We start from the raw sequence: 18,010 nt of genomic DNA, 5'->3' as shown, positions 1-18,010 counted from the left end.
TAACTCTTCATTCACCTGAGGAAGGAGCAGCGCTCCGAAAGCTAGTGACATCGAAACAAACCTGTTGGACTTTAACCTGGTGTTGTAAGACTTCGTACTGTATATTTAACCTCCATTCCTCAGCAGGTGACCCGTGAAAAACCTCTGGCTGTGAGGGAAGATCATTTGCAATTTAAATCACTTCATATATTTTACACCCTGTTATCAAATTGTGGTTTGCAGGCAGAGTCTGTTCCGAGCCAGGCTTTGTTCAGTAAGTTTGTAACACCTCCTTTGCTGTCACGCCTGAAGTATTTGATCTGCACTGCCCTTCAGTTTTGAAGCAGGAAGTGTCTGCTTGAATAATGATTTGGAGAGGTTAAAAAAAACATGTATATAAATATATTTTGGACGGGGGAGCATGGCGACACCTTGCAGGAATGCGGAGCCTGTTAATTGTAGGTCCCCTCCGTTCGTCCTGGAGTGTCCCCGGGCTGACAGGCGATCCCTGGACCGGGTGTTTAAACTGTTGCAGAAGCTGGTGAAACTCTGCCAGAACCCTCGGCTCCTGCTCAAGAACAGCCCCCCTTACATCTTGGAGATCGTGCCCGAGACCTGCTTGCACCTCCGGCTCGTCCTCTCTTGCTGCGAGGCCAAGACAGACTTGCTCTGGGACAATGGATATTTCGCCGTCTGCCTGCAGAACCTGTCTGACAAATCCAAACAAGCCATTAGGCTGTTCAAAGAAGCCAAGGAGAAGATGTTTGAAGAAGGCTCCTTGGCTCGGTGAGTTACAGAATGAAAATAATCAATCTTTTTTTTGCCGAATGAAATCAAACTTTAACCTCACCCTTCCCCGATTTGTGCACAGCAGTCCCCCCCCCCCCCACACACACACACACCTGCATGGGCACACACAAGGACGCATTGATACACACAAACATACATGGACACATGAGCACATACACACACATGAACACACAGACAGACGGACACACAAACACACGCACACACAAACACGCATGGGCACACACACAAGGACTCAGAAACATGCATGGGCACACACAAAAACATGCATGGACATACAAACACACACAAACACAGAGGCGCACATGCACATGGACACACAAACAGACAGGCACACAAACACACACAAACAAACACTCGCACTCACAAACATGCATGGACACACACACACACACACAAACATGCATGGACACACATATTTGTTACTTCCTCAATTGTGTATTTTTTTGTTTAGTTCGGTTGGTATATGTTCAGATTGACATGTGATTAAGCCATGAGAGTTTGTTCGAATCAAGGAGGAGAGCATTCAGCCCATTGTGCCTGTGGCAGCTCTTTGAAAGACTGTCCAAATAGTTCTACCCTTCAACTCCCCCCCCCCCCCCCCCCACAACCACAGCTTCTCCATCCACCGCACTCTCTCTTGTAGCCCCAGGAATATATCAGGTTATATTAAATTACATTGGATAAACTGCACTGAACCAGGCCATTCGGCCCATTCACTCCTTGTTGGCGTTTACGCCTCATTCAGGCATCTGAATCTACTAATGTTACCCTCTATTCCCTGCTCCCCTGCCTGTCAGACTAATTTCCCCCTTTAAATTCATTCAGACTATTTCACTTCCACCGCTCCCTTTAGCAGCAAGTTGCACATTCTCCCTGCTCTCTGGGGAAAGTTGTTTCTCTTCAAATACCTTTCATCCTTTGAAGGGTTATTTTGACCTTTGATCACCTTTCCTTCCTCAAGAGAGAAGAGAGGCTGCCTGGCAGTCCTTTCCCGAATTGTAATATGACACATTCCTGCGATCTTCCTTGCAAATCTTCTCTGCGGCCTTCCCTGGTGCTTGTATATCCTTCCTATAATAGGGCGACCTGAACTACAATGGGTGCTCCATCGGTGTGGTTTGACCAACGTTGATCACACGATTAATGTTACCTCTTTAACGTTCCAATCCTCTCCCTCTGGAAGGAAAGCCCACATTCTCTTTGCTTAACTCACAGCCTGGCTCACCTGTGGTGTTACTTTTTCTGCTGGATGTATTCATATTCCCAGATCGCTTTGTTCCTTAATCCCACCGGGACTCGTAGCTCCATAAGAATGACTGACCTCCCTATTCTCCGGACTGAAATGTACGGCCTCACATCTTATCTGTCCAACTTCATTTACCCATTCTCTACATTTATTAATGTCCCCCTGTAATTTATCACAGTCCTGCTCAGTGTTGGAGCATTCTGCAAGTTTAAAAATTGTTATTTTGATTCCAAAGTTGTCGATGGGAACCGTGATCAGCCGTGATCCCCGCCCTGATCCCTGTGGGACACCTCAGCAGCCCGGGTTAATTCTCCTCCACTCCCGCCCTCGGAAATCTCTGTCTGGAAACCACCCGGCTATTCATTCTGTGATTGACCGCCCACCTCCCGTCCTCTCGCCACGTTCTCTGACCTTAAGTCATTAGTCTGTTGCATGTTTGCACCTTATCAAAGGCCGTTCGATTTGGGGCAACATGGTGGTACAGTAGTCAGCACTGCTGCCTCACAGTGCCAGGGACCTGGGTTCAATTCTGGCCTTGGGTCACTGTCTGTGTGGAGGTTGCACTTTCTCCCCGTGTCTGTGGGTTTCCTCCGGGTGCTCCGGATTCCTTCCACAGTCCACAGCTAGGTAGTGTTACGGGGATGGGGCAGGGCAGTGGGCCTACATAGGGTGCTCTCTCAGAGGATCTGTGGAGACTACATGGGCTGAATGGCCTCCTTCTACATTGTAGGAATTCTATGGAGGAGAGTGGGGCAAATCCGCAACATGGGGGGCTGAACATTCACTTCGGGCCAGACTAGTTTGGTGGGGGGGGGGAGGGGGGGGCAACTGTTGGGAAGCACCTCAAAACAAAAGAGGGTGAAAATCTGCAACTCTTTCCCCGTCAACCCTCCCACCAAATAAAATCTGTCATCTTGAGGAGGGGGTCAGTTGAAAATGTCAAGAGCTAAGATCAACACACTGTTATTGGGGAAGGGGATCAGAGGCCACAGAACTGAAGAGCGTGGAAAGAGTTGAGATGCAGGATTAAGATTGGCTGCGATCCAATTAAGTGACGGGCTAAGTCCCGGTGGAGGTGACGGGCTAGCTCTCGGTGGAGAGGCTCAATGGCTTCCTCCTCCTCCTGCTCTTTTGTTTAATGTGCAATGCTTACAAATTTAACCCTGATATTTCTTTGAATAAGGAATGGTTACTCTCAGCACTGGAAGTGTAGGTTAGTGAAACCTAGGGTGAGTTCATACTCGAGTGAAAAATGGAACTGAAATTTGATTAAAGGTGTGTGGTTTTCCTGAATTTATTTTAAGGAACGTTCTGATTGAATTTGTGGGTTCAAGAATTGTGAGAATTCAAATTAATCGCGTTCCTTCGCGTGACGGCTGTTTTGTTTTCTTAAGTAGATATATTTCACAACAAGGATTGCGCTCAATTCTTTTGGATCGATTTTATGAATCTAGTGGTCAATTTTTTCTTTCTTTTTCAAAATAAACTTATCATTGGCAATGGGCTGCGGTGATGGTGTTTACCTGTGGGGCGGATTTATCAAGTGTCGTTGGTGGCCACGAATTTTTAAAAAATATATTTATTTATTCAAGTTTTTCAACAAATTTTCAAAAAAACCTTACCCCGCCAACAAAAAAAAAAGCAACAAGAACGCAAGTAGAAATTATACATTGGATTTCCCCATGTACAGTAACCCCCCTTAAAACAGTAAACAGCACAAATAGGGGAAAAAAGCTCGCCTTGACCCAAACCCCCCCCCCAAAGAGAAACCCGCCCCTCCCTCCGCCCACCCCCGCCCCCGCCCCTGGGCTGCTGCTGCTGCTGACCTCCTCCTAACGCTCTGCGAGATAGTCTAGGAACGGTTGCCACCGCCTGAGGAACCCCTGCACAGACCCTCGCAAGGCAAACTTTATCCTCTCCAGCTTGCTGAACTTTGCCATGTCATTGATCCAGGCTTCCACACTTGGGGGCTTCGCATCCTTCCATAGTAGCAAAATCCTTCGCCGGGCTACCAGGGACGCAAAGGCCAGAATGCCGGCCTCTTTTGCCTCCTGCACTCCCGGCCCGTCCGATACCCCAAATAATGCTAATTCCCAGCTCGGCTTGACCCGGGCATTCACCATCTTGGACATAGTTCTCGCAAAATCCCTCCAAAACCCATCCAGTGCCGGGCACGACCAGAACATATGGACGTGATTTGCCGGGCTCCCCGAGCACCTCCCACATCTGTCCTCCACGCCAAAGAACCTACTCAACCTCGCCCCTGTCATATGCGCTCTGTGAGTAAGTTTGAACTGTATTAGGCTGAGCCTGGCGCAAGAGGAGGAAGAATTAACCTTACTTAGGGCATCAGCCCACAGACCCTCATCTATCTCCTTCCCAAGCTCCTCCTCCCACTTGCCCTTTAACTCCTCCACCGATGCCTCCTCCTCTTCCTGCAGCTCCTGATAAATCGCCAAAACCTTGCCTTCTCCAACCCATACACCCAAAATCACCCTGTCCTGAATCCCACGTGCTGGAAGCAGCGGGAATTCCCTCACCTGCCACCTCACAGACGCCCTCACTTGCATGTACCTGAAATCGTTTCCCAGGGGTAGCCCAAACTTCTCCTCCAATGCCCCCAGGCTCGCAAACGTCCCATCAACGAACAGGTCCCCCATTCTTCTAATCCCCGCCGATGCCAGCTCCAGAACCCCTCATCAATCCTTCCCGGGACGAACCGATGATTCTCCCGAATCGGGGACCAAACAGAGGCTCCCACCTCGCCCCTGTGTCGCCTCCACTGCCCCCAGATCTTCAGCGTCGCCGCCACCACCGGACACGTGGTGTACCTTGTCGGCAAGAGCGGCAGTGGTGCCGTCACCAGCGCCCTCAGGCTCGTGCCCACACAGGACGCCATCTCTAACCTCTTCCACGCCGCCCCTCTCCCTCCATTACCCACTTACAGATCATCGCCACATTGGCTGCCCAATAATAGCCACACAAATTCGGCAGCGCCAGCACCCCCCTGTCCCTGCTACTCTCCAGAAACATCCTCTTCACCCTCGGGGTCTTATTCGGCCACACAAATCCCATGATGCTCCTGCTTACTCGTTTGAAAAAGGCCTTGGGGATCAAAATGGGAAGGCACTGGAACACAAAGAGAAACCTCGGAAGGACCGTCATTTTTACCGACTGCACCCTACCCGCCAGTGAGAGTGGCAGCATATCCCACCTTTTAAAATCCTCCTCCATCTGCTCCACCAACCGTGTCAAATTAAGCTTGTGCAGGGCCCCCCAACATCTAGCTACCTGGATCCCCAGGTACCGAAAGCTCCTTTCCGCCCTCTTCAGCGGTAACTCGTCTATCCCCCTTCCCTGGTCCCTTGAGTGCACCACAAAGAGCTCACTCTTCCCTATGTTGAGTTCATACCCCAAAAAGTCTCCAAACTCCCTCAGGATCCGCATGACCTCCGCCATCCCCTCCACTAGATCCGCAACATACAACAACAGGTCATCGGCATACAATGACACCCAGTGTTCCTCTCCCCCCCAAACCAATCCCCTCCATTTCCTGGACTCCCTCAGTGCCATGGCCAGTGGCTCAATTGCCAGTGCAAACAACAAGGGGGATAAGGGGCACCCCCGTCTTCCCCCCGGTACAGCCGAAAGTACTCCGACCTCCGCCGGTTCTAGCCACACTCGCCACTGGGGTTCTATATAGCAGCCTGACCCAAATGATGAACCCCTCCCCAAACCCAAACCTCCACCACACTTCCCAAAGATACTCCCACTCCACCCGATCAAAGGCCTTCTCCGCATCCTTAGCTGCCGCTACCTCCATTTCCCCTTCCACCGAGGGCATCATAATCACATTGAGCAGCCTCCGCACATTTGTATTTAGCTGCTTACGCTTCACAAATCCCGTCTTGTCCTCATGAATCACGCCCGGGACACAGTCCTCAATTCTCGTAGCCAGCACCTTCGCCAGCAACTTAGCGTCAACATTGAGGAGTGAGATCGGTCTATACGATCCACACTGCAATGGATCCTTGTCCCGCTTCAAGATCAAAGAAATCAGAGCCCTGGACATTGTCGGGGGCAAGGTCCCCCCCTCCCCCGCCTTATCAAAAGTCCTCACTAGCAACGGGCCCACGTATTTCCTGTAGAATTCAACCGGGAACCAATCCGGCCCCGGGGCCTTCCCAGCCTGCATGCTCCCCAATCCTTTAACCAGCTCCTCCAGCCCAATCGGCACCCCCAAACAAGCCAGCTCCCCCTCCTCCACCCTCAGGAACCTCAGCTGATCCAGGAATCGTCGCATCCCCTCCTCCCCCACCGGGGGCCCAGACCTGTACAGATCCCCATAGAAGTCCCGAAATACCTTGTTTATTCTCACCGCACTCCGCACTGTATTCCCCCCTCTATTCCTAACTCCACCAATCTCCCTCCCTGCCTCCCTCTTACGAAGCTGATGTGCCAGCATCCGACTCGCCTTCTCCCCATACTCATACGCCGCCCCTTGCGTTTTCCTCCACTGTGCCTCTGCTTTCCCTGTGGTCATCAGGTTGAATTCCGTCTGGAGGTTCCGTCGCTCCCTAAGTAGCCCCTCCTCGGGGGCCTCTGCATAACTCCTGTCCACCCTTAAAATCTCCCCCACCAACCTCTCCCTCCTCTCTCTCTTCTCCCTGTGGGCCCTAATGGAGATTAGCTCTCCCCTGACCACCGCCTTCAATGCCTCCCAGACTACCCCCTCCTGCACCTCCCTGTTGTCGTTGGCCTCCAAGTATCTTTCAATGCACCCCTGCACCCGCCCGCACACCCCCCTCATCCGCCAACAGTCCCACATCAAGGGGCCACAGCGGGCGCTGGTCCCACTCCTCCCCCAACTCCAGCTCCACCTAATGCGGGGCGTGGTCCGAGATGGCTATGGCTGAATATTCCGTTCCCTCCACTTTCGAGATTAGCGCCCTACTCAAAATGAAAAAATCTATCTGGGAGTAGGCTCTATGGATGTGGGAAAAGAAGGAAAATTCCCTCACCTGCGCTGGCAAACCTCCACGGATCCACTCCCCCCATCTGGTCCATAAACCCCCTGAGCACCTTGGCCGCAGCCGGCCTCTTACCCGTCCAAGACCTAGAACGATCCAGTGCTGGGTCCAGCACCGTGTTAAAGTCCGTCCCCCCCGCCATTATCAAGCTTCCTACCTCCAGATCTGGAATCAGACCCAGCATGCATTTCATAAATCCGGCAACACCCCAATTCAGGGCATATACGTTCACCAGTACCACCCGCACCCCCTGCAACCTACCGCTCACCATCACATATCGACCTCCATTATCCACTACAATATTCAGTGCCTCGAACGACACCGGCGTCCCCACCAGTATTGCAACCTCTCTGTTCTTCGCATCCAGCCCTGAATGAAAGACCTGCCCTACCCATCCCTTTCTCAGCCCGACTGGCCATCTCCTATTCTAGGCCAGCCACGTGCCCGCACCTCCCGCACCCTCCAGTCCCCCAGGCGGCAGATCCCCGCCCCGACTATCTCGCCTACTTCCAGCTCCCCTTTGGCCAATGCAGCAGCAACCCAGTTCCCCCCCGCCACTCCCCCCACCCCCCTGCTAGATCCTCATCTAGCCATTTTGCTCCCCCCATGACACTCCCGTAAGTCAGCTGACTCCTGCAGACCCCGGCCTCTTCCGCCAATCCATCGACCCCCCAGTTTGAGAATCCCCCCACCCCTTGGCACTCAGTGTGCGCTCCCCTCCAGCATCGCCCTTGCCCTCCGGCCCCGTCCCCATCCTTCCCTAACGTGGGAAAAAGCTTGCGCTTTCCTAAGCCTGCCCCGCCCCCTCTGGCGCAGCTCCTTTTTGCGGCCTCAGCCCAATTCCCCATCCCCGGGCCTCCACCCCCCCTCTTCCTCCGTGGGGCCCTGCCCCTGGTGGCCACAAATTTTAACGATCGACGTTGGCGGCGTTCTAGGTCGTGAGGGGTCAGGATGGAAGGGGAGTGGGGAAGGAGCTGCACCCTTTGGCGAGGGGTTCAATGGTCAGGAGCAGATCGATGGTGGTTGGCGAAAGAAGCGACAGAGACTCAGCAAGGGGGTCATGGTTGGGAACACGCTGCCTCGGAGCACAGGGAATACAGGCTTTTCGAAAGGGCATCTGTCCATTTATCTCTCAGCCTCCATGTCTCACTCATCTGTGTCTCTGACCCCTCTCTCTTTCTTTCTCTCCACCTCTCCCTCTCTCTCTCACTCTGGGTCCCTGCCCGGCTCTCTCTCTCTCTCTCTATCTCTCTCTCACTCTGGGTCCCTGCCCGGCTCTCTCTCTCTCTCTCTATCTCTCTCTCACTCTGGTTCCTGCCCGGCTCTCTCTCTCTATCTCTCTCGCACTCTGGGTCCCTGCCCGGCTCTCTCTCTCTCTCTCTCTCTATCTCTCTCTCACTCGGGGTCCTTGCTCTGCTCTCTCTCTCTCTCACACACTCTGAGGCCCTGCCTGCTCCCTCTCTCTCTTTCTCTCTCCTTGCCTCTTTCAATGTTTCCTTGCTGCCCTCTCTCTCTATCTCTTTCTGTCAGTTCTGACTCAGTCGGTAGCTGTCTCACCTCTGAGTCAGAAAGTAATGGGTTCTCTACCCTCTCCAAACCCAGTGTCAGGACTGAGGGAGAGCTGCACTGTCCGAGGGCCAGAACTGAGGGAGCGCTGCACTGTCAGAGGGTCAGTACTGAGCGAGTGCTGCACTGTCAAAGGGTCAGTACTGAAGGAGTGCTGCACTGACAGAGGGTCAGTACTGAGGGAGTGCTGCACTGTCCGAGGGCCAGTACTGAGGGAGTGCTGCACTGTCAGAGGGTCAGTACTGAGGGAGTGCTGCACTGTCAAAGGGTCAGTACTGAGGGAGCGTTGCACTGTCAGAGGGTCAGTACTGAGGGAGTGCTGCACTGTCAGAGCATCAGTACTGAGGGAGAGCTGCACTGTCTAAGGGCCAGAACTGAGGGAGCGCTGCACTGTCATGGTGTCAGTACTGAGGGAGTGCTGCACTGTCAGAGCGTCAGTACTGAGGGAGAGCTGCACTGTCTGAGGGCCAGAACTGAGGGAGCGCTGCACTGTCATGGTGTCAGTACTGAGGGAGTGCTACACTGTCAGAGGGTCAGTACTGAGGGAGTGCTGCACTGTTAAAGGGTCAGTACTGAGGGAGCGTTGCACTGTCAGAGGGTCAGTACTGAGGGAGTGCTGCACTGTCAGAAGGTCAGTACTGAGGGAGTGCTGCACTGTCAGAGGGTCAGTACTGAGGGAGTACTGCACTGTCGGAGGGTCAGTACTGAGGGAGTGCTGCACTGTCAGAAGGTCAGTACTGAGGGAGTGCTGCACGGTCAGTACTGAGGGAATGCTGCACGGTCAGTACTGAGGGAATGCTGCACGGTCAGTACTGAGGGAATGCTGCACGGTCAGTACTGAGGGAGTGTCACACCGTCTGTGGTGACCATCCATCTGTCCACTGGAGTGGATGTCAAACACCCCAATGGCCCCTATTTCATAGAAGATGGAGAAGGGGAGGGGGGTGGAACGGGAATGGGGGCTGGGGGCAGAGGGGTTCTCCTAAATGTCCTGAAGCCAATTTTAATGCCTCAGTAAAACATCCCTTCTTGATAAAAGACTGATTATCTGGCCATGATCGTATCCCGTTTGTGGGATTGTGCTGTGTGAGAATTGGCTGCCGTGTCTCTTACATCCCGACAGTCGAGTGATTGCCCTTTGAAAACTACTTTGTGGAGGAGAAAATCCCTGCAGGACGTACAGTGAAGCAGATGGGGGGGCTTTAACCTCAAAGAGTTATTGACACCAACTTTCCATTGTAGAATTCAAATTCCGCAAGTTGCCACAATGGGATTTGACTCCCCCCCCCCCCCCCCCCGCCCCGCAAACCCTTTCTCAAGTCCAGTGCATTCGACTGGCCTTCTGGGTCACAAATCCAGTGCAGTTGTGACGCCCCACGTGTGTGTGGGCCCCGCTCTCAGGGGCTCAGCAACATAAAACAGGTTCCCACGTCACTGCTTCTGGCCCTTTTCGGAGAGGTGGAGTGAGAGTAGTCAGGCCGTGAGGGCGCCGGGCTGCTATATCTCTTATTCATTCACAGGCTGTATCAAATCACCAGCACAGTCAGCGCTTGTTATCCTCGAGGAGGTGGTTGTGACCAACTTCTCAACGAATATCTAGGTCACTTCAGAGGGCCGTTTGGAGTCGGTTAGTGTGGGCGTCACATGTGGGCCAGGCATTTTTTTTTTCCATTTATTCGGGGGCTTGTGGGTGGGTCACCGGCTGGGCCCAGCACGTTTTGCCCATCCCTAACTGCCCTTGAATTGAGCAGCTCGTTCGGCCATTTCAGAGACCACCTCAATGCTGTGTGGGCCTGGAGCCACATGTAGGCCAGACTGTCAGGGCTGCAGATTTCCCTCCTGATGGGACGTACAGTGAAGCAGATGGGGGGGCTTTAACCTCAAAGAGTTATTGACACCAACTTTCCATTGTAGAATTCAATTTCCGCAAGTTGCCACAATGGGATTTGACCCCCCCCCCCCCCACCCCCCCACCCCGCAAACCCTTTCTCAAGTCCAGTGCATTAGACTGGCCTTCTGGGTCACAAATCCAGTGCAGTTGTGACTGCTGTCCACTGGGGTGGATGTCAAACACCCCATCTCCCACCCTTTCCCCAGTCCAAGGGACATAGTGACCAGAACTGTCAGTGCTCTGTAACCGTGTGGCAGAACATGCCAGTCCCTTCCACACGGCGGGACTGATTTGGATGGACTTTGGAATAACTCGCTGCATGCCCCGGCCCCGTCATGCCCCCCCCCCCCCCCCCCAAACCTTTCATCTCCGCGACAGGGCCCCAAATTTCCACCCATGGCCTAACTCGTGTTTTGTTCAGTTCTAATCCTCCCAACTATTCCACCTTTCACACCGCACCCCTGCCTCCCCCACCCCTGGGCCCCCTCACCATCCCCCCTTCCCGACTGCGTCATCGAGCCGCCCAGCCACCTCGAGGGGAACGTGTGGCCAGATACTCCCTCTTCTCCTCCACTTGTCTCAGCTCCTGGCTGATCACTCTGCCTTGCCTTGCTCGTCCTTGCACGGGGAATTTTCTGATGCTTCAGGAGAGTGCAGGTCTGTCCAGGAGTGGGGATAGCAATAGCGGAAGCCACCCCGTGCCCCCCAAGGATGTCAGGTGCTGGACCTGATACCTGCGTGAGAACTTTAAACCCTTTCCATTGAACAGGGGTAATACCCAAGTTGAACAGCAGCCTGTTCAACGTGGCTGCATCGGAGGATTCTTTGATACTCCAAGCAGGAGATTGAGGATGAAGGAGGCCGTTCAGCCCTTTGAGTTCTGTTGCTGGCCCTTTGAAAGATCCAACCAGTTAGTCCCCACTGCTCTTTCCCACCCGATAATCCCTGCAAATGTTTCCCCTTTGAGTATTTATCGAATGACCCCTTTTGAAAGTTCTTGTTGAATCTGCTCCCACTGTCCTTTCGGTCAGTACCTTCCAGATCACAACACAGTGCGTGGGAGAGACATACTGCGGAGCGAAACCTGATAGTTCTCAGCCCGCCTGCGACTGAAAGAGCAGCGTATACATAAGAAGCAGGCCGTGAGGGCTTCTGCAGTCGATTGGCATTCTGAATGCTCGTGGCTGTGGCTTTTTTTGTTCTGTGTGGCATTGCACTTCCTGTTCGGACTGTACGCTGGTGAAGAGTGAGGGGGAAGGAGCTGGTGGACAGAGCTTTCAAGAGCTGCAGCTATGGCTGACTAGCCCTGCCAAGTTGCTCACGTAACAAACCGGTTTGTACAGACAAGCAGAGCAAACAACAGATCACAGCAAACAGGTGCCTCCCCTCCGATTTCCCCGTGTTACAACATGCCTTCTCTGCCATTCTCTCTCTCTGCTTCCTCCGTTTTCTCTCTGACACTATCTCTCTCCCTCTAGCCCCCTCTCTGCTCCTCCCTTTCCCCCACCTCTCTCCACCACTTGCCTCCATGCTCTGCCCCTCCCTCTCCACCACTCCTACCCCTCTCTCTGCCTATTCCTTATACACAATTTCTCCTCACTCTCTGCCCCTCTCTCCCCCACTTTACGCCCACTCTCCCCCATTTACCCCCACACTCTGCCCCTCGCTCTCTGGTTTAGTACACTGGGCTAAATCGCTGGCTTTGAAAGCAGACCAAGGCAGGCCAGCAGCACGGTTCAATTCCCATACCAGCCTCCCCGAACAGGCGCCAGAATGTGGCTTTTCACAGTAACTTCATTTGAAGCCTACTTGTGTGACAATAAGCGATTTTCATTTCACCACCCTACCCCACTCTCTGCCTATTCCTCAATCCAATTATCCCCCCACCCTCTGCCCCTCTCTCGCCCACTCTCTGCCCCTCTTTCTCCCACACGTTCACCCACTCTCTGACCTTGCCTCTCGCCCAATTACCCCCAACTCTGCCCCCTCTCACCCCTATTTACCCCAATCTGTGCCCCTCTCTCTCCCCCACTTACACACTTTCTGACCTTCCCTCTCCCCCAATTAGCCCCCCACTCTCTGCCACTCTCTCGCCCCTAGTTATCCACTCTTTGCCACTCTCTCTCCCCAGTTACCCCACTCTTTGCCCCTTTCTCCCCCTATTACCCCCACTCTCCATTCTTCTCTCTGCCCCACTTACCCCACTTTCTGCCCCTCCCTACCCCTTGCTTTCCCCCACTCTGCCCCTCCCTATCCCTGCTTTCCCCCACACTCTGACCTTCCCCCTCTCCATCCCTTACCCCCCATACCCTCATCTTGCTCCGTTTACCCCCTCCTCTCTGTCCTGCTAGTCTCCCCATGCACTCACCTCTCACTCTCTCTTTTTGACTCACAATCAATACTGACTCTCTGACAGTGCCGCCCTCCCTCACTACTGACGCTCTGACAGTGCAGCACTCCCTCAGTACTGACCCCTCTGACAGTGCAGCACTCCCTCAGTACTGACCCCTCTGACAATGCAGCACTCCCTCAGTACTGACCCCTCTGACAGTGCAGCTCTCCCTCAGTACTGACCCTCTGACAGTGCGGCACTCCCTCAGTACTGACCCTCTGACAGTGCAGCACTCCCTCACTGCTGACCATCTGACAGTGCAGCACTCCCTCAGTAGTGATCCTCTGACAGTGCAGCACTCCCTCAGTACTGACCCTCTGACAGTGCAGCACTCCCTCAGTACCGATCCTCTGACAGTGCAACACTCCCTCAGTACTGACCCTCTGACAGTGCGGCACTCCCTCAGTACTGACTTTCTGACAGTGCAGCTCTCCCTCAGTACTGACCCTTTGACAGTGCAGCACTCCCTCAGTCATGACTCTCTGACAGTGCAGCATTCCCTCAGTACTGACCTTCTGACAGTGTAACATTCCCTCAGCACTGATCCTCTGACAGTGCAGCACTCCCTCAGTATTGATCCTCTGACAGTGCAGCACTCCCTCAGTACTGACTTTCTGACAGTGCAGCACTTCCTAAGTGCTGGCCCTCTGATAAAGCAGCACTCCAACGGACTAACCCTCTCACACTGGGGCACACCCTCAGACTAACCCTCTGACAGTGCAGCACTGCCTCAGTACTGACCCTCTGACGGTGCAGCACTCCCTCAGTACTGACCCTCTGACAGTGCAGCACTCCCTCAGTACTGACCCTCTGAAAGTGCAGCACTCCCTCAGTACTGACCCTCTGACAGTGCAGCACTCCCTCAGTACTGACCCTCTGACAGTGCAGCACTCCCTCAGTACTGACCCTCTGACAGTGCAGCACTCCCTCAGTCATGACTCTCTGACAGTGCAGCATTCCCTAAGTGCTGGCCCTCTGATAAAGCAGCACTCCCTCGGACTAACCCTCTGACACTGGGGCACACCCTCAGACTAACCCTCTTGACAGTGCAGCACTGCCTCAGTACTGACCCTCTGACGGTGCAGCACTCCCTCAGTACTGACCCTCTGACAGTGCAGCACTCCCTCAGTACTGACCCTCTGACAGTGCAGCACTCCCTCAGTACTGACCCTCTGACAGTGCAGCACTCCCTCAGTACTGACCCTCTGACAGTGCAGCACTCCCTCAGTACTGACCCTCTGACAGTGCAGCACTCCCTCAGTCATGACTCTCTGACAGTGCAGCATTCCCTCAGTACTGACCTTCTGACAGTGTAACATTCCCTCAGCACTGATCCTCTGACAGTGCAGCACTCCCTCAGTATTGATCCTCTGACAGTGCAGCACTCCCTAAGTGCTGGCCCTCTGATAAAGCAGCACTCCCTCGGACTAACACTCTGACACTGCGGCACACCCTCAGACTAACCCTCTGACAGTGCAACACTGCCTCAGTACTGACCCTCTGACAGTGCAGCACTCCCTCAGTACTGACCCTCTGACAGTGCAGCACTCCCTCAGTACTGACCCTCTGACAGTGCAGCACTCCCTCAGTACTGACCCTCTGACAGTGCAGCACTCCCTCAGTACTGACACTCTGACAGTGCAGCTCTCCCTCAGACTAGCCCTCTGACAGTGCAGCACTCCCCCAGTACTGACCCTCTGACGGTGCAGCTCTCCCTCAGTGCTGACACTCTGACAGTGCAGCACTCCCTCAGACTAGCCCTCTGACAGTGCAGCACTTCCTTATTACTGACCCTCTGACAGTGCAGCACTCCCTCAGTACTGACCCTCTGACAGTACAGCACTCCCTCAGTACTGACCCTCTGACAGTGCAGCACTCCCTCAGTACTGACCCTCTGACAGTGCAGCACTCCCTCAATATTGACCCTCTGACAGTGCAGCACTCCCTCAGTACTGACCCTCTGACAGTGCAGCAGACCCTCAGTACTGACCCTCTGACAGTGTAGCACTCCCTCATTACTGACCCTCTGACAGTGCAGCACTCCCTCAGTACTGACCCTCTGACAGTGCAGCACTCCCTCAGTACTGACACTCTGACAGTGCAGCACTCCCTCAGACTAGCCCTCTGACAGTGCAGCGATCCCTCAGTACTGACCCTGCAACAGTGTAGCACTCCCTCAGTACTGACACTCTGACAGTGCAGCACTCCCTCAGTACTGACCCTCTGACAGTGCAGCACTCCCTCAGTACCGATCCTCTGACAGTGCAACACTCCCTCAGTACTGACCCTCTGACAGTGCGGCACTCCCTCAGTACTGACTTTCTGACAGTGCAGCTCTCCCTCAGTACTGACCCTTTGACAGTGCAGCACTCCCTCAGTCATGACTCTCTGACAGTGCAGCATTCCCTCAGTACTGACCTTCTGACAGTGTAACATTCCCTCAGCACTGATCCTCTGACAGTGCAGCACTCCCTCAGTATTGATCCTCTGACAGTGCAGCACTCCCTCAGTACTGACTTTCTGACAGTGCAGCACTACCTAAGTGCTGGCCCTCTGATAAAGCAGCACTCCCTCGGACTAACCCTCTGACACTGGGGCACACCCTCAGACTAACCCTCTGACAGTGCAGCACTGCCTCAGTACTGACCCTCTGACGGTGCAGCACTCCCTCAGTACTGACCCTCTGACAGTGCAGCACTCCCTCAGTACTGACCCTCTGACAGTGCAGCACTCCCTCAGTACTGACCCTCTGACAGTGCAGCACTCCCTCAGTACTGACCCTCTGACAGTGCAGCACTCCCTCAGTACTGACCCTCTGACAGTGCAGCACTCCCTCAGTCATGACTCTCTGACAGTGCAGCATTCCCTCAGTACTGACCTTCTGACAGTGTAACATTCCGTCAGCACTGATCCTCTGACAGTGCAGCACTCCCTCAGTATTGATCCTCTGACAGTGCAGCACTCCCTAAGTGCTGGCCCTCTGATAAAGCAGCACTCCCTCGGACTAACCCTCTGACACTGGGGCACACCCTCAGACTAACCCTCTGACAGTGCAACACTGCCTCAGTACTGACCCTCTGACAGTGCAGCACTCCCTCAGTACTGACCCTCTGACAGTGCAGCACTCCCTCAGTACTGACCCTCTGACAGTGCAGCACTCCCTCAGTACTGACCCTCTGACAGTGCAGCACTCCCTCAGTATTGATCCTCTGACAGTGCAGCACTCCCTCAGTACTGACCCTCTGACAGTGCAGCACTCCCTCAGTCATGACTCTCTGACAGTGCAGCATTCCCTCAGTACTGACCTTCTGACAGTGTAACATTCCGTCAGCACTGATCCTCTGACAGTGCAGCACTCCCTCAGTATTGATCCTCTGACAGTGCAGCACTCCCTAAGTGCTGGCCCTCTGATAAAGCAGCACTCCCTCGGACTAACCCTCTGACACTGGGGCACACCCTCAGACTAACCCTCTGACAGTGCAACACTGCCTCAGTACTGACCCTCTGACAGTGCAGCACTCCCTCAGTACTGACCCTCTGACAGTGCAGCACTCCCTCAGTACTGACCCTCTGACAGTGCAGCACTCCCTCAGTACTGACCCTCTGACAGTGCAGCACTCCCTCAGTATTGATCCTCTGACAGTGCAGCACTCCCTAAGTGCTGGCCCTCTGATAAAGCAGCACTCCCTCGGACTAACACTCTGACACTGGGGCACACCCTCAGACTAACCCTCTGACAGTGCAACACTGCCTCAGTACTGACCCTCTGACAGTGCAGCACTCCCTCAGTACTGACCCTCTGACAGTGCAGCACTCCCTCAGTACTGACCCTCTGACAGTGCAGCACTCCCTCAGTACTGACCCTCTGACAGTGCAGCACTCCCTCAGTACTGACCCTCTGACAGTGCAGCACTCCTTCAGTACTGACCCTCTGACATTGCAGAGCTCCTTCAGTACTGACCCTCAGTGCAGCACTCCCTCAGTACTGACCCTCTGACAGTGCAGCACTCCCTCAGTACTGACCGTCTGACAGTGCAGCACTCCCTCAGTACTGACACTCTGACAGTGCAGCTCTCCCTCAGACTAGCCCTCTGACAGTGCAGCACTCCCCCAGTACTGACCCTCTGACGGTGCAGCACTCCCTCAGTGCTGACACTCTGACAGTGCAGCACTCCCTCAGACTAGCCCTCTGACAGTGCAGCACTTCCTTATTACTGACCCTCTGACAGTGCAGCACTCCCTCAGTACTGACCCTCTGACAGTACAGCACTCCCTCAGTACTGACCCTCTGACAGTGCAGCACTCCCTCAGTACTGACCCTCTGACAGTGCAGCACTCCCTCAATATTGACCCTCTGACAGTGCAGCACTCCCTCAGTACTGACCCTCTGACAGTGCAGCAGACCCTCAGTACTGACCCTCTGACAGTGTAGCACTCCCTCATTACTGACCCTCTGACAGTGCAGCACTCCCTCAGTACTGACCCTCTGACAGTGCAGCACTCCCTCAGTACTGACACTCTGACAGTGCAGCACTCCCTCAGACTAGCCCTCTGACAGTGCAGCGATCCCTCAGTACTGACCCTGCAACAGTGTAGCACTCCCTCAGTACTGACACTCTGACAGTGCAGCACTCCCTCAGTACTGACCCTCTGACAGTGCAGCACTCCCTCAGTACCGATCCTCTGACAGTGCAACACTCCCTCAGTACTGACCCTCTGACAGTGCGGCACTCCCTCAGTACTGACTTTCTGACAGTGCAGCTCTCCCTCAGTACTGACCCTTTGACAGTGCAGCACTCCCTCAGTCATGACTCTCTGACAGTGCAGCATTCCCTCAGTACTGACCTTCTGACAGTGTAACATTCCCTCAGCACTGATCCTCTGACAGTGCAGCACTCCCTCAGTATTGATCCTCTGACAGTGCAGCACTCCCTCAGTACTGACTTTCTGACAGTGCAGCACTTCCTAAGTGCTGGCCCTCTGATAAAGCAGCACTCCCTCGGACTAACCCTCTGACACTGGGGCACACCCTCAGACTAACCCTCTGACAGTGCAGCACTGCCTCAGTACTGACCCTCTGACGGTGCAGCACCCAC

At 54.1% G+C, this 18,010-nt stretch overlaps 1 protein-coding gene across 2 annotated transcripts in view; it reads left to right on the top strand.

Moving 5' to 3' along the window:
- Positions 1–230: 230 nt before the first annotated feature.
- LOC140386575 (E3 ubiquitin-protein ligase CBL-like) overlaps positions 231–18,010 on the top strand; it is a 170,792-nt gene continuing 153,012 nt past the window's right edge. The window contains exon 1 of one of the 2 annotated variants that reach the window (XM_072469013.1): positions 231–765. In XM_072469013.1, coding sequence (XP_072325114.1) covers positions 401–765 — 365 coding nt within the window. In that variant the 5' untranslated portion in view covers positions 231–400. The remainder of the gene's footprint in view (positions 766–18,010) is intronic. The other variant, XM_072469014.1, reaches the window with a different exon arrangement.

Source organism: Scyliorhinus torazame, chromosome 12 (genome assembly GCF_047496885.1).
Source record: "Scyliorhinus torazame isolate Kashiwa2021f chromosome 12, sScyTor2.1, whole genome shotgun sequence".
Taxonomy (NCBI): domain Eukaryota; kingdom Metazoa; phylum Chordata; class Chondrichthyes; order Carcharhiniformes; family Scyliorhinidae; genus Scyliorhinus; species Scyliorhinus torazame.
This window is presented reverse-complemented; position numbering and strand designations above follow the sequence as displayed.